Source organism: Podarcis filfolensis, assembly GCF_964270895.1.
Source record: "Podarcis filfolensis genome assembly, chromosome: 2".
Classification (NCBI taxonomy): domain Eukaryota; kingdom Metazoa; phylum Chordata; class Lepidosauria; order Squamata; family Lacertidae; genus Podarcis; species Podarcis filfolensis.
In genome coordinates this window covers 103,425,051-103,447,552 of record NC_139605.1, presented here as the reverse complement: position 1 = coordinate 103,447,552, position 22,502 = coordinate 103,425,051, and the positions used below count along the sequence as shown (strand labels likewise).

The following is a 22,502-nucleotide window of genomic DNA, read 5'->3' as shown; positions in this document are numbered from 1 at the left end:
GCTTAAACCAGGCCTTCTCTCTCGTTCCACCAGGGCTCTGGAACCTCGTCTTCCTCTTCTCCAACCTTTCCCTCGTCTTCCTCATGCCCTTCGCCTACTTCTTCACTGAATCCGAAGGTTTTGCGGGATCAAAGAAGGTAACAGCTGCCCTTCTGCTCTCCACCCTTCCTCCTCCCCCAGATTCAAAGCAGCGATTAATCCTTTTTTTCCTGTCACCTCCCCTTTTTCCAGGGGATCATGGCTCGCGTCTATGAGACGTTTGTGGTCCTCCTGCTGCTGACCCTGTTGGTGCTGGGAATGGTCTGGGTCGCATCTGCCATTCTGGACAACAACGCAGCCAGCAGAGAGAGTCTCTATGGTGAGTTTGTGTCCCTTAGCTCCCTTTCCACTTTTCCCAGGGTTTGTGTCCAAAAGCAAGGAAGGGAGACTGGAACCCAATCTGTGTGCAAGGCTCAGTCAATATTGCTAGATATGCAGATTGAACTCTTGGCCACCTGGTCTGCATACTGCCAGCAGTAACTGGAAGCAGTATGGTCAGGTATATATATATATTTTGGGGGTGGGGGAGCCTTTTTGACCAGATGGGCCAGATCTTTCTCTTCCACCCCAGTGAATTTCTTTATTTTTACTTTGTTATTGTACTTCACCCTCTTAATCTATTACAATATTTGTTAAGAATTGATTCCAAATATCATTGAACTTGTCCATGGCAAGTCTTCATTTATATGCAAGTTGTTCGTATGTTGCAAGTTTGTGTAAGTTCAATCATAGAAGGGAGCCACATTTTTATTTTTCCAATTCACCAGGATCAGTCTTTTTGCTGTGGTAAGGGCACGGAGATTCCACTCATCTTGTCCTTTTGTAAGGTTCCATGTGCTGGGTATATAATTCAAGAGGATATATTGCTCTGTCAATGTAAGGTTGTTCTGTACAGTTCTGTTGATGGTTTCAGTTACCTTCTGCCAAAAATCTTTCATTATAGGACAATGAAGGAAAAAAACATATGTTTTAGAGAAGCATTGTCTTTAATGCAACTCTGATGGTTAGATATGGGGCGCGGGTGGCGCTGTGGGTTAAACCACAGAGCCTAGGACTTGCCAATCAGAAGGTCGGCGGTTTGAATCCCTGCGACAGGGTGAGCTCCTGTTGCTCGGTCCCTGCTCCTGCCAACCTAGCAGTTCGAAAGCACGTCAAAGTGCAAGTAGATAAATAGGTACCGCTCCGGCGGGAAGGTAAACGGCGTTTCCGTGCGCTGCTCTGGTTTGCCAGAAGCGGCTTAGTCATGCTGGCCACATGACCTGGAAGCTGTACGCCGGCTCCCTTGGCCAATAAAGCGAGATGAGCGCCGCAACCCCAGAGTCGGCCACGACTGGACCTAATGGTCAGGGGTCCCTTTACTTTTACCTTGAATGGTTAGATAGCTTAGATAGCCCTTTTTTAAAACAAAATTAATGGGGTCCAGTATATATTCACCCCAGTGAATAATAATTATTTATACCCTGCCTATCTGGCTGGGTTTCCCCAGGCATTCTGGGCGGCTTACAGCACATATAAAAACATAATAAAATATCAAACCTTTGATAGGCAGGCGGGACTGGCCTTCTATCAAAGTTGCCCCCTGCAGATGGAGAGAGGTACTGCCCAAGAATTCCCTGTGCACCAGCATTTTTTGTCTGCAAAGGGTGTGTGTGTGTGTCAGCTTGCAGGACAGTTTTGAATCCATGGAGCCGTGCCTGCGAGAAGACAAATTTGAAAGGGGGGGGGGGTCACTTGCCAAGGAACAACCAGGAAGTCCGTGTTAGGCTCCCGATCATTCCTCTGCATCTGTACCCTGCCCGCATCTGATGTTAGTTATTTAGTTATTTTGATAGATTGATTGATTGAATTTATGTACTGCCCTATACCCAGGGGTCTCAGGGCGGTTCACAGAGTAAAATCAAGATATAAAACCACAAAATGACTAATAAAAACAAAACAATAACCCAATAGCCGCCCCCCAAAAAAACACCACCACATTTTAAAAGGGCATGTAAATCAGATCAACCCAAGGCCTGCTTGGAAAGGAACATTTTTGCCTGGCGCCTAAAGGTGTATAATGAGAGCAGCAGGCGAACTTCCCTGGGGAGAGCATTCCACAGACGGGGGGCCACTGCAGAGAAGGCCTGTTCTCGTGTTGCCACCCTCTGGACCTCACATGGGTGAGGCACGCAAAGAAGGGCCTCAGAGGATGATCTCAGGGTCCGGGTAGGTTCATATGGAAAGAGGCAGGCCTTGAGGTATTGCGGTCCTGAGCCATTTAAGGCTTTATAGGTCAAAACCGGCACTTTGAATTGGGCCCGGAAACCCACTGGTAGCCAGTGCAGTCGGACCAGGATTGGTTTAATATGCTCAAACCGTCTTGCTCTGACAGAGCGTCTCCACCCCCATCATTCCACCCGGACACTGAGGGCCTTCTGGCGGTTCCCTCACTGTGAGGAGCCAAGTTACAGGGAACCAGGCAGAGGGCCTTCTCGGTAGTGGCACCCGCCCTGTGGAACACCCTCCCATCAGATGTCAAAGAGAACATCAACTACCAGACTTTTAGAAGACATCTGAAGGCAGCCCTGTTTAGGGAAGCTTTTAATGTTTGATGCATTACAGTATTTTAATATTTTGTTGGAAGCCGCCCAGAGTGGCTGGGGAAGCCCAGCCAGATGGGCGGGGTATAAATAATAAATTATTATTATTATTATTATTATTATTAATAATAATAATAATAATAATAATAATAATAATTACTGCTCCGGTGAGCATCCTGGCCACTGAATTCTGCACCGGCTGAAGTTTCACCAGCTGTTAGGTGTTGGGCAGGTGGGGCAAATGGCCTTGTCTGTGAGCTGGAGGCTCCCCATTCCAGCCCTGCCCCAGGTGGCCCGTTTTATTTGCCCGAACCACACACTGACTGCCTTTCTTTCTGCAGACCTATGGGAATACTACCTCCCTTACCTCTACTCGTGCATCTCCCTGTTTGGTGTGCTGCTGCTCTTGTGTAAGTCGTTTGGTGTGTGTTTTTTTTTAATGCATCGTTATTATTGCTACTATTGGGATGCTGTGGGGAGGAAGGAGAACTCAGTGCCAGGAGCGCAGATCCGATCCGGAAGGTTAGAGAGGGGTCTTAAATGGCTGGGGTTGAATTGCCAGCTCCCTGTGGCAAGAGAAACTGATGGACTATGCGGAATTGGCGAAACTGACATATAAACTACGTGATAAGGACAACTGTGATTTTAAGGAAGAATGGGAACCCTTTACAAAGTATCTAAAGAAACAACAAAATGAACTGGACTCCTTGGCATGTTTTGAATGAACATTCACAAACTTTTTATTGATAATAGCCAGTCAGATAAACTAAAAATCTATACAATTTTGTAACATGCAGAGAATAACATTTGTTGATAAACCAGAGAGAGGAGCTGAGGGAAGCCTGGGGGGGGGGGGGCGGGTTACTTCATGGGGAGGAGGGAGGAGGAAAAATGGGGGGGGGAGAGAGTTAAGGATGATATGTTTTTTGATAAAATGTTTTGTTAAAATTCCTAATAAAAATATTTTCTTTAAAAAATTGCCAGCTCCACAGGGTCTTTTGGATAAACAATGTATTCTGAGCTTTGTTTGCATTTTTTTAAAAAAGGGGGGTGTATGTGATGTTTTGTAAGGAGAGGGAAGATAGCTGCTCTACCACTGAGCTATCTTCGCTGCATGCATAAGATCCCAGGTTTAATACCCAAAATCTCCAGGTAAGACTGGGTGAGCACCTGTCTGAAACCCTAGAGCCATCCCCTAGCCCTAGGGTTGCTACCTGTCCTGTATAATACAGGATTGTCCCAAATTTCAGTGTAAAATGGCACATCTTGTATTGATACAGTTTTGTCCTGTATTTCAGTTCTTTCTCTCTCTCTCTCTCTTTCTTTCTTTTTATACTTTTCAAATTTATATGTTTCATTGGTTTTACAATCAATTTAACATTTCAAAATTTGACTTCCTTCCCCTTCTTTCTGCAGTTCCTTGAATTTATTTTTTAATACCTTCTGCATATCCAAGTTCATTTAACCTCATTTAATTATCTACTGTAAATATATACTGCAGGTTATTACAATAACCCTGCTAACGTTTTTATCTGTTTACAATTTATTTGTAAATAGTCAATAAACCATTTCCATTCTTTTATTTATAAAAAGTTTGTTATCTTGATTTTGTATTCTTCCGGTAAGTTTCGCCATTTCTGCATATTCCATAAGTTTTTGTATCCATTCTTCCTTTACTTGGACTTCTGCTTCTTTCCGCTTTTGGGAAAGTAACATTCTTGCTGATGTTGTAGCATACATAAATAAATTTCTATACAATATAGCTAGTTCTGTCCCTATAATTTCCAATAGAAAAGCTTCTGGGTTTTTTTAAATAAGTTATTTTGAACATCCTTTTCAATTCATTATATATCATCTCTCTCTCTCTCAATCTCTCTCTCTCTCTGCCTAGTTAGGGCTTCCCCCCAAATGCATATGTTTGAAAAAGGGTGTGTAAAAGGTCATATATTTAAGCTCTGGGTAGTCAAGCACAGACACGTCTACAAATTCATGTGTATGTGTGTGTGTGTGTGTGTGTGTGTGTGACAAATTCCAGACGGGGCATCTTGTTAGGCTTCAATAGATTGTAACGGATTGCTTTGAAGTCATTTCAGCACCAGATTTTTTTGGCGGGCCCACCCTGTCCTGTATTTTGTCGGAACACAGGTGGCAATTCTTGACCCAGGCTACCTTTTTTTGCATGTGTATCTCTCTGCATATGAAACAGAGGGATAGAAAAGCTTGCCGAATAGCTTTGTGGCGGAAGCAGGAAATGACTATTTTCCCTTGAGCAAAATTCTTGCTCTCTGGCTTTGGGTGTTGTCCTGATCAGGGAAAAACAGTGCTCCTTTTTTTTTCTTCAAGAAGAAAAAAATGTTGGTTACTCACCATGAAGTTGTTACAGTCAGTGCCACACTTTTAACATTCGGGGCACTGAGTACCCTTGAGTACCTGCAACAACAACAACAAAGCACTGGGAGAATCTATATTCCAAAGAGGGTCTTATAATCTCCCTTGGCTTTCTGCCGGAGGGTGTGCCTTGCAGCTCATAGAGTGTTTTTGAAGCTTCCTGGAGCTTGTTCTTCGTTGTTTCCAAACAAAACAAAACAAAGAACCTAATAAATGTTAGACAGGGATGACGGCATCTCTGCAAAGAGCCCCAAACCAGAGATTTTGTTGCACTGCGGGATGAGGCAACTTTTAAGTACAGGTTTTTTGAGGCCAGCTAGATCCCCAGAGTTGCAGCAGTTTCCAAGAGATGTTCTGTGTGTGTCTGACCCTGTGGAGGCCTGTTTCCCCCCCTCTTTGAGCCTTGCCAGTCCTTGAGCTTGGAGAATGGTGCCACCTCCTGGCAGGAGGGGCCATGATGGAATTACATGCTGGTGCTGCTGTTTACAACTCTTTTTCTTCTTCTTTCTCTCCCTCCACAGTGTGCACCCCCTTTGGCCTGTCACGGATGTTCACCGTCACAGGGACACTGCTGGTGAAGCCCAGGGTAAGAGCAGGAGAGGCTTTTTGGACTTGCCTAGTACAAAAGTAGAAGGGACGCGGGTGGTGCTGTGGTCTAAACCACTGAGCCTCTTAGGCTTGCCGATCAGAAGGTCGGCGGTTCGAATCCCCGCGAGGGGTGAGCTCCCATTGCTCTGTCCCAGTTTCTGCCAACCTAGCAGTTTGAAAGCACGCCAGTGTAAGTAGATAAATAGGTACCACTGCGGTGGGAAGGTAAATGGCGTTTCTGTGCGCTCTGGTTTCCATCACAGTGTTCTGTTGCACCAGAAGCGGTTTAGTCATGCTGGCTACATGACCCGGAAAGCTGTCTGTGGACAAACACTGGCTCCCTCAGCCTGAAAGCGAGATGAACGCTGCAACTCCATAGTCGCCTTTGACTGGACTTAACCATCCAGGGTTCCTTTACCTTTTACCTTTACCTTTTAGTACAACAGAGAAGAGGGGAATGATCAACAAAGCAACCTGGTTGCTTGTCAGCAAATGTATTTAGTTGGGAGTGGGAAACAGAATGAGCAGCAGCAGCATAGACGACACTGTTTAGATCAGGAATTGGGGAGTCTTGGGTCCAGAGTCTGAAAGCTGCTCTCCAGGCCCTCCTTCTGAGCCTTAGGGAGCTCTGTGCAGGCCATGCCCCTCACAGACCCTGCTCTGCCCCCTCCTCAGGTGCTTTTACCTGCCTAGAACGTGTCCTTAACACCTCTGCCTAGCCTGGGTGGCAGGTGTGTGTGTGTGTGTGTGCCTCGGCCCAGTATACCTGAAGGAGCATCTCCACCCCCATCGCTCACTGAGGTCCAGCTCTGAGGGCCTTCTGGTGGTTCCCTCACTGTGAGAAGTGAGGTTACAGGGAACCAGGCAGAGGGCCTTCTTGGTAGTGGCACCTGCCCTGTGGAACGCCCTCCCATCAGATGTCAAGGAAATAAACAACTACCTGACTTTTAGAAGACATCTGAAGGCAGCCCTGTTTAGGGAAGTTTTTAATGTCTGATGTTTTATCGTGTTTTTAGTATTCTGTTGGGAGCCACCCAAAGTGGCTGGAGAAACCCAGCCAGATGGGCGGGGTATAAATTAAAACTATTTAATTGTTATTATGTGTGTGTGTAAATCAGATTTTTTTTGCATGGCTAGAACCATGCAAAACCAGCTCTGTAAAGAGTAAGAGGCCCATGTCTTTCATCCAGCGGGTGGGGTTGTTAGTGCTCTTGATTGCCTCATTTCTCTCACGTACGTTTTCCTCTTTCTCTGTAGCTGCTGGAGGATTTAGACGAGCAACTGAACTGTACAGGATTTGAGGAAGCTGCCATTTCGCGTAAGATCCACTCTGGTAAGTGTCCAGCCAAGATGGTACAAAGCTGGCTGGAAATGGCTGATTTGGCACCTGATTTGGTTAATGCCCTGAAAGTAAGGCTGCTAGATGTGGGTATGGTGGCTGATAGAGGTGGTTCTTTCTCTGAGTATTGGTGTAGATGTTATCTAAATATATATACATATTTAATTGTCTTTGCATTGCACAGGGAAAACCTCCTGCTGGCTCAACTTTGATATGGAAGTGCTGAGGCAACAATTCCTAGCGATTCACGCGCACAGGATAACGCTGGGTAAGAGCAAAGCAGGGCAAAGGCAGGAGCTCTGTATCTTAAATATGCCCCATGTATCTAATTTATCACTGAACAGTTGTGGGATATGGGATCAAGCATCCTTAGATTGTTGTCCGCATTATTAAACTTACCACCATAATTCCTATCGTCCAGTCTCTGTATGTAGTTTGCAGTTTAAAAAAAACAAATCCCATTTTGCACCAAGAAAGAATGAAGTGGTGGCTGGATTGATTATGCACATCAAGCAAATCCACATTAGCATACCTTTAAAGCTACCCATCCCAGCCCTAATAGGGATGCGGGTGGCGCTGTGGGTTAAACCACAGAGCCTAGGACTTGCCGATCAGAAGGTTGGTGGTTCGAATTCCCGCGACGGGGTGAGCTCCCGTTGCTTGGTCCCTGCTCCTGCCAACCTAGCAGTTCGAAAGCACGTCAAAATGCAAGTAGATAAATAGGTACCGCTCCGGCGGGAAGGTAAACGGCGTTTCTGTGCGCTGCTCTGGTTCGCCAGAAGCGGCTTAGTCCTGCTGGCCTGATGAGCACCGCAAACCCAGAGTCGGTCACGACTGGACCTAATGGTCAGGGGTCCCTTTACCTTTACCTTTATCCCAGCCCTAGGATGTTCTGCATTTAATTACCTGTATGAAGTGGGTCAGAGAATTTGGCTGGGGCAATGTCTAGCCATTCAACTCCCCATTTTGTGTTTTGTTTTCACAGAAACACGCCGCAAAGCCTCTGCTTGGCAAAGGAACTTGGGATACCCACTGGCCATGCTTTCTTTGCTATCTCTAACGGTAAATGTCGGGTCTGAAATTGGGGTTGGCAAGCCTGGGTTTTTGTTTTTGTTTTTAAGAAAGCCTTTAAATGCCAGCATCATAGCCGATCGCTATCTCTTGAGGCAGAAAAAATGAATGTCAGAAAGCAGCAGCCTTTGCTTTGCGATCTCTTGTTTGCTGCCAAGCAGCCCCTTGCGCGTTGCAGAGGATTCTGGGAACGCATTCAACAACAGTCTGCCATTTTGGACTGGCCTGAAGGGCCAAGCCAACAAAATGGCGATTGCCTGACGCAGCGTGATTGGTGCTGCAGCCCAAGTGGTGGCCCACCTGCTTTGCACCTCTCCAGGAAAGGAAATTGTGTCCCACTGGGCGGTCCTGTGCCGCCAAGGTGCTCTGATTGCCCCAGGTCCATGGTAGCCAGGCCCCTGCAGAGGTTACATTTGCCCTGGGCCTCGGAGGGCTAAGCTTGCCAGGGGGCGCTGCTACGGGCCTGTCGGACTTACACTGTTTCAGTTTATAACTTTATTCTAACAAGATTCCCAGCCCCGGGCCTCAGTCAAGCTCCACACAGGCCTGGCCAGGCCTACTCCCAGTCTTCTCCCCTCTCTTCTTGGAGAGTTTAGCTGGGGTGGGAATTTCTGTGCCATCCCACTTGGTCTCTGAGGCTGGGAAGAAGGCCTGTAGCTCAACAGGCAGTGGTGGCTCCCTCATGTCTGTGAGTGAAAGGGCCGAACCCGTTCCCTAACGGCTTGGCAATGGGTGGAGTGGAGTCTGTGTCTGTCAGCAGAGCCTCTTGCTATAGGGAGCCAAGCTTTTCGTTTACTGATTCTGCAGGCAAATACGTGTATGTCCCAGAAAGGGTACTGTCCTTTCCCTGTACTTTTGGTGGCTTCCTCGTATTTATGGGAAGACAATATGCGTTAAAAGATGTGTGAAAGGGAGCACCAGGGCATTTCTGTATGTTGTGCTGTCCTTTTTTAAAGGCCCAAACGAGGGCTGCCTACCAATTCTGAAGGCTAGGCTCTGGCTTCCCTGGCTTCAGTCTGCCTCTGAATACCTACTGCTGGAAGCTGCAGGAGGGAAGAGTGCTGCTGCACTCAGGTCCTACTTGCAGGCTCCCTGTATGTATTTGGTTGGCCAGTTTGAGAGCAGCATGCTGGACTAGTTGGGCCACTGCTCCATCAGGCCCTTCTTAGGTTCTTATGCTGGTGCTATATTGATAGAGACACAGTGGTCTAAAGCATTGAGCCTCTTGGGCTTGCCGATCAGAAGGACGGAGTTTCGAATCCCCGCAACAATGTGAGCTCCCATTGCTCTGTCCCTGCTCCTGCCAACCTAGCAGTTCGAGAGCACACCAGTGCAAGTAGATAAATAGGTACCACTGTGACAGGAAGGTAAACGGCGTTTCCGTGCACTCTGGTTTCCATCATGGTGTTCCGTTGCACCAGAAGCAGTTTAGTTATGCTGGCCACATGACCCAGGAAGCTGTCTGTGGACAAACACCGGTTCCCTCGGCCTGAAAGTTGCCTTTGGCTGGACTTTACCATCCAGGGGTCCTTTACCTTTACCTTATATTGATATCTTCCCCCTTCCTGCTATCTTTTCCAGGGCATCTCTGTTCTGGTTGTCTGTTTTCATGTCTTGGAGCTGCTGTTGGATGATGCGGCCATGCCTCGAGGGATCCAGGTGAGAGAAATGACCCTTTTCCCAGAGTCTCCTAAGCCATCATTTGTACTGGAGCTTTCTCCAGCCGCTTCATGGCTCAGGCTTCTTGTCTCACCCTGTTGAGTTGCTTAATTTCTCTGAGCTACTATTTCGCTTGCAAGACATAGATTAAATTCAAAGGTTCAAGAGGCTTAAGCATTGAAATGCCTACCTTTCATGCGTCTAGACCAGTGTTCGAAACTCCCATTGTTCCAGGCGCATTTTGCAACAGGGAATTTCATTAGCACAAGCAGTTTCTGAGCTCTGGGCACAGTACTGCGCCTGAGATTTCAGATTAAAACTGCAGAGTGGAAGGACAGAAGGACCTTTTTCTGCCTCCCCATTTCCAGCTACTCTGAAGACTGGAGAAGAGACCCTCTTAAGGATATTAGGGGGGTGGGCAGGGGAAGGACTAGACCATGTGAAAAATGAACATAATATTTTAGCTGCAGTTCATTCATTTTCAGCTTTGTATACTTGTTATAAAAAAACGCACCCAGACATTCCTTTGTTTCACCCATAACCTCGGCTTAAGGTGCCATTTAGCTCCTAGTTTTCGTATCTCACTTTCTAACACTGGTCTAGACTGATGGGTACACTGCACCAAGATAAGTCTAACTTGCAGAAAGCCTATTGCTTTATTCAGTTCCTCCCTCCCCAAAGGAACCTAATCACACATTTCTCCTTTTGTCTCTCCCTTCCCAGGATGCACCATTGGGAAAAGTTTCTTTCTCTGTCTTTGGCTCTTTTGGGGCAGCCATGCAAGTGATCCTCATATTGTATCCTTTGCAGTTTGTCTGTTTTGGAATTTCCCTTCTGCACCGTTACTTTGCGATACGAAGATTGCCAGGCACGTTTCACGGTCAAAAAAGTTGCTTTTCCATTGCAGGTTTCTCTTAACCTCCTCCTTGTCAGCCAAAATGTTTGACTCTCTCCTGAGGTTAATCTGCCCTGGCTTGTCCTACTTCTTCATCGTCAAGCAGCACTACTTTAACTGCCTGCCGTGATCATCAAACTCTGGCAGGGCAAGACCTTCCTTGCCCTGAAGACTCATTGCTTGAACATCATGGTAGCATTTTTGTTCTGAGCCTTACTTCTGTGGAAAGGGGGGAAGCGAAAGGTTTGTTTAAAAGAAGTTTCTCTGTGCATGGTTTGTGTGTGCGCACACATGCTTCTCTTCAGAAGTCCTGCTTCCCCAGTCTGTCCTTAGTGATAACAATTTCTCCATCGTTCTTCCTTAACCCTCTGCTGTATTAGCTACCTAATGATTTCCTCCGTGGTGGGATTCTACAGCTCTCCACTGTTTACCAAACTGCTGCCTGAGCAACATGACACAGCCATGACCAAGGTACTGTATATATCTGGTTGTTTTGTTTTGTTTTAATCAATGCCACTGTCTTTTTTTAAAATAAATATTTATTAGAGTTTTCAATTTTATACAAACAAAAAGGAAAAAGAAAAAAAAATATTAAAAACAAATCAATTTCAATACCAATTTTCAATAACATATTTCCTTGACTTCCTCGTACCTCCCCTTCTTGTTTTCTAGTTCAAATTATTTATCAGCAAATCCTAATCTCTTAACATTCCATTTAGCTAACACCTTATTTTCCAATCAACTTCTTAAATTTTGTAACTTAAACAATATTTATACCGATTCTTTTTACCATAACAGCTAGAGACCACACAAATTCAATCCAGCATCTTTCAAAGTTCATTAATTTTGCAATGTTTCTGTAAATAGTCCTTAAATTTCTTCCAATCTTCTTCTGCCAACTCTTCTCCCTGGTCGCAGATTCTGCCAGTCATTTCTGCCAGTCCCATACAGTCAATCAACTTCATCTGCCATTCTTCCAGAGTGGGTAGATCTTGCGTCTTCCAGTGCTTTGCTATAAGTATTCTTGCTGCCGTTGTAGCATACATAAAAAAAGTTCTGTCCTTCTTTGACACCAAATGGCCGACTATGCCCAAGAGAAAAGCCTCTGGTTTCTTCAAGAAGGTATATTTAAATACCTTTTTCATTTCATTATAAATCATCTCCCAGAAAGCCTTAATCTTTGGGCACGTCCACCAAAGGTGAAAGAATGTACCTTCAACCTCCTTACATTTCCAACATTTATTATCAGGCAAATGATATATTTTTGCGAGCTTGACTGGTGTCATGTACCACCTGTATATCATTTTCATAATATTCTCTCTTAGGACATTACATGCCGTAAATTTCATACCGGTGGTAATCAATGCCACTGTCGCTGGGGACATCCCTGGCCCAACCCATTGGCTGAGCTGCTCGGCTGGAAAAAAGCAGAAATACAAAAACCGTTATATCTCAGCTGCTGGGCGGTCATTTACAGCATGTTAATAAAGGGAGCTCCTGATCTCAAAGCAGGAGTGGGGCCAGGAAATCTCAAAGAAATTGGGAGTCAGAGAGGCTGCTAGCGAGTAGGACTTGGTGGGTTTTTTTAATGGTTCGTTCTCTGCCTTTATTTTGTTAAAAAATTATTTTCACAAAGTAATGATTATAAATAAATAAGAATAAAAATGTGCACCCCACCACCGAGACCATTCCATTGTAACTACCCAACCTCCCAAAATTTCAACACCTCTTGCGATGGTTTGACCCCTTTCCATTTTAACAGTACTAATTCTACAAACACCCTCAAAATCATATTCCCTGCATATTCCCTGTCTTACCTTAATGGCACATGTTAATTTATCATTAATAGCTATATCCCACACCTCTTTATACCATTCTTCTATTTTATATTCTGCTTGCCCCTTCCACTTCCTAGCTATCGTAATTCGTGCAGCTGTCAATAAATTTGTGAGCAAGTCCTTCTTAGCCTGCAAACCTCCCACCCCGTTGTAAATTGATAATAACGCTACCTCTGGACTTTTGGTCAGCTTTCACCCAGTGATTTCTGCTGTCTCCTTAAACACCCTTTGCCAGGAAAATTGTACATATGTACACCCCCACCACATGTGAACATAATTCCCTGTTTCCTGGCATCCCCTCCAGCATAACACCGAATATTCCTTGTTTATTTGATTTAATCTGACTGCGAGTAGGACTTGCAAACTGCAGAGAGGCAGTGGGGGTGCTGAGTGAGTTACAGGTCGCACCCGTAAGAGCTAAGGCACAGAGCCTCCTCTTTGAGGGGTGGGGAATAATTGTGGCTGTGATGCTACCGCCTTGCTAGTCTGCAGTCAAAAGTCATATGGGTTTCTATGTCATTGGAATGGATGCTGGGAGCTCAGGATTGTCTACTCCGATTGGCAGACGGCTCTCCAGGGTTCCAGGAGATGCCATGATTTGAACCTGGGAACTTCTCTCTGCCTGCTCTGTCTTTGTTTATTCCAAGATGCTTTTCCTTGCAGATAATCGGGAACTGTGTCTCGTTGTTGGTGTTGAGCTCTGCCCTCCCAGTTTTGTCTCGGACTTTGGGTGAGTTTTGCTTACTTCACTCTGTCCTCCTCATCTTTTTCAGAGTGCATCAGTAAAATTCAGCCTCACTGTTGAAAAACTCCCGTGTAGGCAGGGCTATATGTTTTCAAAACAAATACACCCAGCTCAAGCAAACCCCCCTCTTTTTTGAGTTTGATAGTAATACGGGCTACACATACAGTGGTACCTTGGTTCTCAAACTTCATCCATTCCGGAAGTCTGTTCCAAAACCAAAGCGTTCCAAAACCAAGGCACGCTTTCCCATACAAAGTAATGCAAAATGAATTAATCCATTCCAGACTTTTAAAAACAACCCCTAAAAAGGGAATTTAGCGTGAATTTTACTGTTTAACGAGACCATTGTTCCATAAAATGAAAGCGATTAACAATGTACTGCAGTCACACAGTCAATCAACCAATCAGTAGCTGAAATGAGTTCCACACAGTCACAAAAAGGAAACGAAAAAGCCACAAAAAACAAAGAACGCAAAATAAATAGCAAAAACAGACAGACCTCGCGTAACACTCAAAATGGAAGTGTGGCACTCAAATCGGAAGCGGAACACTTACTTCTGGGTTTGCAGTGTTTGGGTTCCAAGGCGTTTGAGAACCAGGGTACCACTGTATTTGTGTATTCATTTGCTTTATTTGCATTATTTTGCTTCCACTGATCCTCTGGGTGGAGGCAAAAAGTATTAGGGTGTCGAAGGCCTGTCCCTTCCAAAGTTTATGTAGCTTCAAAGAGGGTAGTGTACTGCCCCTCATGTTTATTTGCAGAATCATTATTGACTAGAACAGTGTTTCCTTTTGGACCCAGAAGAGGGCAGAACTGCTTATACTCAATCTACTGACGTGTGCAAGGGCCAGGAATGGAAACCCCGTGCAAAATGGTCACCCTCTGTATAATGTTCAGAAAACTCTTGCAAGGAGCATAAACCAGTAGATAGTACAATGAATCACAGATCTTTAAAATATTGCAGATGACCTTGAAGACTCAAGTGTGTGCGGCATGGCCAGCATTTTTATTATTATTATTATTATTTCTTTCTCTCCATCTCAGGAATCACGAGGTTTGACCTGCTTGGTGACTTTGGGAGGTTTAACTGGCTAGGAAACTTCTACATTGTCTTTCTCTACAACATGCTCTTTGCTGGCCTCACGACTCTTTGCCTGGTGAAAAAATTCACCTGGGCTGTGCAAGCTGAACTCATCAGGGCATTTGGTAAGTGCTGGTGTTTCCCCCTCCCCCCCTCAAGCTCTCCTCTGTCTATTTGTTACAGCGATATTGGGAAAGAGAACTGTTAAGTAGTCTGATCAGCAACAAAGGGACCACCATGTCCTGGGTAGAAGGGAAAGAGCATAAGATGTGGTCCCATTAGGGCTGCGGCTTCCTTCTGTGGAGGTTGACTATGACCTAGTTTACATGTCATGCTAAGCTAAACCATGGCTTGGTGCAAACGCATGGGCTTGAGAAGAGGAGAGCCACTTGCTCTTGTCCAGTCATACTGCTTTGCTGTGCTTTGGCTTGGCTTAGCACATCATCTGTAGCCGGCTTGGTAAGTTCAGCTCTCTCCAAGCTGAGCTGGAACCAAGGTTTTCCCCTGTGGTTTATCTGGGGCAGCTAAACTACCAGCCTTGGTTTGGCCAAGATGCTAGGCCGTAATTTGGCTTACCTAATTTACCAACCAGGCCGAAGTGTGGTGGGCCCTGGGGGTTTCTTGGAGCATTCCGAACCTACCTAGGGTTGTTGGTTCACAGCCCGGAAAACTTTTCTTCCTATGGAACAACCGTTTTGCATGTGGGGAAACCCCCACCTCACCCCACCCCCAGTTCATTTCCTGTCTGGTCAGGCTCATTGTGCGTGTTCATTTTATTTACTATTCTTATCAGCCCCTTTCCAGCCACACGCTGGGAAAGGCTTGCAACCAATACAGTGGTACCTTGGTTCTCAAACTTAATCCGTTCCAGAAGTCCATTCCAAAACCAAGGCGCGCTTTCCCATGGAAAGTAATGCAAAACATTCTTTTTGTTTTCTGTTATGTGAGTGATGTCACGATGATAAAAATATGTAAAATTCCATAAAAGTTATTTTTTTAAAAAGGAAAGTAATGCAAAACAGATTAATCCGTTCCGGACTTTTGAAAACAACCCCATAAACAGCAATTTGACATGAATTTTGCTATCTAACGAGACCATGGATCCATAAAATGAAAGCAATAATCAATGTACTGTACTATAAAATAAAGAAGACAGTATGTAGATGATAAAAAAAAAAATTGTTACCTGCACTGACGATAGTCATTGTTTGGATGGGGGGCTTTTATCCATTTCTGCAGTCGCACAATCAATCAGTCAGTAGCTGAACTGGGTTCCACACAGTCACAAAAACAAATGAACCGAAAAAGCCTCAAAAACAAAAATGCAAAATGAATAGCAAAAACAAAAGCGCCAAACTTAATCCGTTCCGGAAGTCCGTTTGACTTCCGTAATGTTCAAAAGCCAAGGCACAGCTTCTGATTGGTGCAGGAGCACCGGAAACAATAGCTGACCGCCACATTGGATGTTCAGCTTCCGAAAAATGTTCAAAAACTGGATCACTTACTTCCGGGTTTTTGGTTTTGGGGAACCAAGGCGTTTGAAAACCAAAGTACCAGTGTAATAAAATTGCAACGATGGAACAACTTGTTCAGTTGGTCTTCTTCCTGCCTGGGTATCGGGATGAGAGACTGCAGGCTTTGGCCTTTAATCCATAATCTCCTCCTTTCTCTCCAGGCCTCCACAAACTGCCTCTACCTGTGACTCGATCCCACCAGCCATGCAAGCTCAGCTAGGATCAGTGTTGGTGCCTCAACCAAGCCTGGCAAGGCCGCCCACCTTGCCCGTGAGCCGGGACATCCTTACCTTGACGTCGTGATTGTTGCTTGTCTTCTGAGCCATCGGACTGCAGCAGACGAGGGTGGGGCAGACAGCTGCCTTTGCCCTGCCTTCATTTTGACCAATGACTTGTTGGAAAGGAGGGAAGGTGGCGTTTTCAGCCTCGCCTCCCTGTTTCCCAGAAGCCCGAGGAGGGCGATAGACTCGAACCACTCTTGCGACCTCGCTGTCTGCTCTGAGGTCCCCGTTCCTATCAGCTGAGGGAACATCTCAGTAGTTCACACTGTGACTTCGGAACTGGGGCGGTGTGAAGAGGTTGTGAAGAAAGAGGCCTTGGACTGTCTTAGAGAGAGATTGATGTAGAATTGGCCCTGGGGCATTGTTAGGGAGCAATGCGGGAGAGACAGGCTGCGGGGGGAAAGTCCCTTGCCCCCGCAGGGGTGCTGCAGATTCCTGCTCTAGCTCCCTCTCTTCTTTGTTTACATTTGACATTGTCTTAAACCTCATGCCCATGTTGGCCTCTCACTAGACCGTAGGGCCGAAAACCTTTCCAGTTAGGAATTCTGAGCCAGTTCTGTGTAGTAGATCGAACTCCGTTCCATTGTTTACATACCTCACTCAAGTGCAATATAAGCTGGCGCTATTGAGCCATTTATCCATGGCTTTCTGTTCAGCAGCCATCTCTGTGAGAGACTATTGCGTGTGTGTGTGTGCGCGCGCGCTTGCTTGCTCTTCATGTTCTTTAAATTTGCCCCACAACATGTAAGCTTCCCTTGTCCATAACGCTGGGTGTCGACTCAAAGTAATGGTGGACACATCTAATCAGTTTCCGCTCCGTTTCCCCCCAAAATGGAAACTGTGTAAGGGGAAGCAGGCCACAGAGTGCCCTTGCCCAGCAAGAACTTGCCACAATGGCCACCCTTCCGACTCTTGGACCATTGAGAGGCGGTTGCAGAGTTTGACGTTTTCTGAAATTAAGAACGGACCTCAAGAACACGGATGCAGCTCTTTTCTTGCCCTGTGACCCCCATGTCTTGCTTCATGCAATCAAATCCCCTTCAAGGGCAAACTGCACGGCCTGTATAACTTGCTTTGCTCCCCACACTCTATCAGTGTTTCCCAAACTTGGGTCTCCAGTTGTTTTTTGGACTACGGCTCCCATCATCCCTAGCTAGCAGGACCAGTGGTCAAGGATTATGGGAACTGTAGTCTGAAACAGCTGGAGACCCAAGTTTGGGAAACGCTGCTTTAGATCAGGGGGAGCCATTGTGGTGTCGTTCAGGTGCCACTCAACTATGTCCCTGGCAGGGGTTGATGGGAGTTGGAGTTCAAGAACAGCTGGAGAACGGACACCACATTGACTACTTCTGCTCTAGATACTCCCAGCTTGTAGGAAGATCTCCTGCTATTTGGGTGGGTGGCTGGGAAGGTGAATCTGTTCAATATTAAAAAAATTTAATATTTTTAAAAATCTGGGGAATGGCAGAAGCATGTTAGAACACGGTTAATGTGGAAGAATGGTGCAATGGGAAACAGCCCCCTAACCCCTCTACTATGAGTGCATCATTTGGGCATCTCTTAGTGTTTGGATGCCAAGCTGTGTTCTCCAGTTTGTCAGGACTCTGTACCCAGTGCTGGATAGGAATTATGAGGAAGCTGAATCCCTTATTTTAATTCCCTATTAATGTGGAAGCTCTATGTCAATTACCCAGTTTGAGCCTAAAGGGCAGAAAGTAGAGAGGTATCAAATTTACCGGCCCAGATGGGAGCGGCCATTTTACAGTTGTGTCTTTTGAGTTTTATGGTAGGAGTTGCTGTGTGTGTGTGTGTGTGTGTCTTTTTCCTCCCTGTCTTCGTGGCACCGTTGTTTTGCAGTGTGTATCTATGTGTGCTGGGCAAGACCACAACTGCCTATGCCCCATGTTTGCAGAAAATGCAGAAGTTTGCTTCAAGGCACGTGGGTGCCCCTTGCGGGCAGTTTTGAAGAACGACAGACTGCTGTGCTCTTGTTATTGTGGCAACCATAATCTCCATAAATTTCACAGCCGGAGCTGAACATAGGAGGCCGCACACAAAAGTCCTGCATCCTTACCACAGATCAGACTTCGATTGGGAGGGGAAGGGTTGTGTGAGAATGAATTATTTTGTTGCAGGAACATATTGTGGCATTGCAGGCCCCGCTTCAGAGGGGCCCAACCGAAATGGAGACCTGTGACCCCTGCCTGCCTTTGTTGCTTCATGTAGTGACTGTCTGATCTCAGTACTATACTGTCCATGGGGCTCGTATCCATGTAAGCAATAAATTGCCTAGTCCTCTTTTATCTCCCCTCTTCTCTCTGGATCCTTATTTTGTGTTGTGGGAGGCTCTGAAAAAAAAGGGTGGTTTCTGTCCTGACACGGTAGAGAGAAGACTTTCCAGCTAGCTGTGTCTCCTGAGCATTTGTTTATGTTACTCAATGAATGTTTCATAGAGAGAGCCTCAGATTACCTTTCTGAGCCTCTGTAATCCTGTTCATTTGAATATTGGGTCATTATTTAATGGGGAGGTGAGGCATTTGCCATGCAAATGAGCACCCTGGATTTTGTGGTTTGTCATACCGCAAGTGAGTTAAAGCAAGGACTGTTTTGAGTCACACACAACAGCCAATCCAGATTATATAAGGCAGGGTGATTTTTCTGCATCTTTATAGCTAAGTAGCTAGCTACTCCCATTGCAAATTAGTATTTAAAACAACAACAACAACACCTTAAAAGAGAGCAAACATCTTACCTATACCTATCACTATGGTTCTGTACTGGAGTTAAAAGTCTTGTCTTGTTGTTGTAAACTGGCATGGAGAAATTGTTGGATGTCAGCTCCCATCATCCCTGACAATAGACTTGATTGACAATTGTCAATCAGCTTGGGGCTGATGGGAGTTGTTGTCCAACAACATCAGGAGGCCTCCACAATGACTACCCCTGCCTTAGTATTTTAGCTGGTGGGTTGAGACCAACACACTGCTCATGCCCCATTTTCTTTTTGTCTATAGGGGCTGGGCTTTGGGAGCACCCGAGTGCAAAAGAGGAGAATGGCTCTGTTATATCTCATAGGGTGGGGTCATCTTGTTTGTGACTGGCGTGGGAGCCCTGATCTTTTTTGTATTGGCTTATTTTGGACGGGTGAGAAACATGGCCTTGCCCCCTCATGTTACACACTTCCCATCATCCCTGACTGTCGGCCATCTTGGCTTTGGCTGATGGGCGGTAGGAGTCCAACAGAGGACTTGTGGGGCTGTATTTTATGCCTCCCTGTTCTAAGAGAGAGAAAAAGAAAGAGAAATGCTTTCGCAAGTCCTCTCTGTAAACTGGGCCCCATGGTGCAGGTTGGGATTAAAGGTGGGTTTAAGCTTCCAGAAAACTGCTCCCTTTCTCTTATGGGTTATTCCAGAGTCTGTATAGAGTCCTCAAGTGGGTTCCTTATTGGTAGGAGAAAAATAACAGGCCTACCAGAGTATATTGAGAAGCAAAGCGGCTAGTAAGCCTGATCTTTATTAAAGGAACTGGTGCAACAGGGTCCCCACTCACCACACGCAGGAGGGAGGAGAACCCACAACAATGGTGCGCAAGCCCCTATAAATACATTTGAAATTGCCCACCCTGTAGCCCAAGACCATCACCCCTAAAACATCATAGATACATCACAGAAGGAGGTGGTCTCCAGCAGAAATTTGAGAGTGGTTTTAGACCACAGCGCCACCTGTGTCCCTGTACCTCTCCTGCAATGCCACATTATTAACCTTAAAGGTGGGGCCTGGGTTATGCTTCACACACGCCTGGGTAAACTTGTGGTGTTTTGTGTTTGTTTTGGCTCTTAGCCCGATATGTACTGGAGAAGGTTCCCCCCCCTTTTAATGTTTTCTGGCGAAAATAATAATCACAATCCAACTCTTCATAAGAAGCGCAGTTTTTTTCGAAGGGGGGAAGCTAGTTCTCATCCTTTATGCTTAGCTGGAAGGTAAGCGGAAAGGCAGGCATTGGTTGGATTCGGGCGGGGTGTGTGTGTGAGAGAGCCTTTTGCTCTGCCATCACATCAGCTCCACCCGACGTGGTGGGCGCATGCAATAGAAGTGTGGGGCTGGCAAGGGGAAAGGGGTCTCAGGAAGGCAGGAAGATGGGCATTTTGCCTGCAGAGAATGAACAGGTTTTGCATTTTGACCTTGTTTGGTTTGTTTCCATGTATCCGGGCATGCAGGAAACCGACTTGAGAGGGCAGGAAGTGAAGCCATGACTACCCCAGATTGCTCTTGGCTGTGTACACTGACCCAGTGACCTAGACCTGCTCCCCGCCAGCCTTCCTCTTGTGAGGGAGGAAACGTGGTTCTTGGAAAGTCAGTTGAAGACTTGGCGTGAGGGGGCAGGACAGAAAATTGGTTGAAAATAAGAGGAGGTGGATTGTCTAATATGGCCAAAGATAGGAATGGTAGTGGCTTCTTTCCTGGGCCTCTAGAAACGCCCCCTTGTCAGGGGTGCCAACTTGAATAAAATATTTGGGGCGGGGCAGGTAAGCCCTGCCCCACATAATCACAAGATGCATTGAGCACAGACCATAGGAACCAATTCCTAGGGGCTGAGGAGTCTTCGACCCCCCCCAATAAAATATTTGAGCCCCCCAAGTTAATGGCCATTGCCATTCAGAGAGAGAGAGCCATGTCATGTGATCAATTATGTGGGGTGGGGTTTCCCCCCCAATATTTTATTCAAGTTGGCACCCCAGACACACACCATTTGAATGACAATGCCCATTAACTTTGGGGGGCCTGGTTCCCTCAAATATTTTATTGGGGGGGTACTGAAGAGACCACAGCCCCTAGGAGTTGGCTTCTCTGCCCAAACCTTCCAAGTGTCCCTGTTTTCCAGGGACATCCCCGATTTAGAGAAGCCGTCCCGGTTTCTGATTTTATCCCAGAATGTCCCGCTTTTAGGACATCCCTATTTTCATATATACATACACACATTTTTATTAATTTTTTAAACATATCCGTTCCAACAGTCATACAACGTAACTTCTCATCTCATACAATATTTTTGACTTCCGTCAACTCCTCTGATGATTTTCCGTTTTTATCACTTATTCTGCATTTCTTACTTTCTGTATTACATATAATTAACTAATAGTTCTCTTCATAGTCTTTTTTGCAATATTTCAGCTAATCCACCTTACAAAACTTCTTGCAGTCCTACTAGCGTAATCTGTTCATCACAGTTACTTTTCAAATAGTTCATATATTTACTCCAGTCTTCTAAGAATCTCTGATCCCGCCGGTTTAGAATCCTTCCTGTTAACTTATCTCATTCTGCGTAGTCCATCAACTTCAGCCTCCATTTTTCCCTATTTTCATGGTAGAAATGTCGGCGGGTATGGACTTCTGCTTCATTGACTATGCAAAAGCCTTTGACTGTGTCGACCACAGCAAACTATGGCAAGTTCTTAAAGAAATGGGAGTGCCTGATCACCTCATCTGTCTCCTGAGAAATCTCTATGTGGGACAAGAAGCTACAGTTAGAACTGGATATGGAACAACTGATTGGTTCAAAATTGGGAAAGGAGTACGACAAGGCTGTATATTGTCTCCCTGGTTATTTAACTTATATGCAGAATTCATCATGCGAAAGGCTGGGCTGGATGAATCCCTAGCCGGAATTAAGATTGCTGGAAGAAATATCAACAACCTCAGATATGCAGATGACACAGCCTTGATGGCAGAAAGTGAGGAGGAATTAAAGAACCTTTTATTGAGGGTGAAAGAGGAGAGTGCAAAATATGGTCTGAAGCTCAACATCAAAAAAACGAAGATCATGGCCACTGGTCCCATCACCTCCTGGCAAATAGAAGGGGAAGAAATGGAGGCAGTGAGAGATTTTACTTTCTTGGGCTCCATGATCACTGCAGATGGTGACAGCAGCCATGAAATTAAGAGACGCCTGCTTCTTGGGAGGAAAGCAATGACCAACCTAGACAGCATCTTAAAAAGTAGAGACATCACCTTGCCAACAAAGGTCCGTATAGTTAAAGCTATGGTTTTCCCAGTAGTGATTTATGGAAGTGAGAGCTGGACCATAAAGAAGGCTGATCGCCGAAGAACTGATGCTTTTGAATTATGGTGCTGGAGGAGACTCTTGAGAGTCCCATGGACTGAAAGATCAAACCTATCCATTCTGAAGGAAATCAGCCCTGAGTGCTCACTGGAAGGACAGATCCTGAAGCTGAGGCTCCAATACTTTGGCCACCTCATGAGAAGAGAAGACTCCATGGAAAAGACCCTGATGTTGGGGAAGATTGAGGGCACAAGGAGAAGGGGATGACAGAGGACGAGATGGTTGGATAGTGTTCTCGAAGTTACCAGCATGAGTTTGACCAAACTGCGGGAGGCAGTGGAAGACAGGAGTGCCTGGCGTGCTCTGGTCCATGGGGTCACGAAGAGTCGGACACGACTAAACGACTAAACAAATGGAATGGGAC

The 22,502-nt window shown here is 45.7% G+C and overlaps 1 protein-coding gene across 3 annotated transcripts in view; it reads left to right on the top strand.

The window, feature by feature from the left end:
* LMBR1L (limb development membrane protein 1 like) overlaps positions 1-18,321 on the top strand; it is a 52,815-nt gene extending 34,494 nt beyond the window's left edge. The window contains exons 5-18 of one of the 3 annotated variants that reach the window (XR_014544420.1): positions 34-137; positions 232-358; positions 2,960-3,028; positions 5,528-5,592; positions 6,852-6,927; positions 7,118-7,201; positions 7,919-7,995; positions 9,586-9,663; positions 10,387-10,460; positions 10,939-11,029; positions 13,060-13,126; positions 14,187-14,348; positions 15,899-16,622; positions 17,233-18,321. Coding sequence is in view for 1 of the 3 variants with exons in the window: in XM_083598746.1 (XP_083454872.1) it covers positions 34-137; positions 232-358; positions 2,960-3,028; positions 5,528-5,592; positions 6,852-6,927; positions 7,118-7,201; positions 7,919-7,995; positions 9,586-9,663; positions 10,387-10,460; positions 10,939-11,029; positions 13,060-13,126; positions 14,187-14,348; positions 15,899-15,957 (1,133 nt within the window). In the remaining 2 variants the exon portion in view is untranslated. Of the gene's footprint in view, positions 1-33; positions 138-231; positions 359-2,959; positions 3,029-5,527; positions 5,593-6,851; positions 6,928-7,117; positions 7,202-7,918; positions 7,996-9,585; positions 9,664-10,386; positions 10,461-10,938; positions 11,030-13,059; positions 13,127-14,186; positions 14,349-15,898 lie in introns of all 3 variants that reach the window. The other 2 variants (XR_014544421.1, XM_083598746.1) reach the window with 2 other exon arrangements.
* The last annotated feature ends 4,181 nt before the right edge of the window (positions 18,322-22,502 follow it).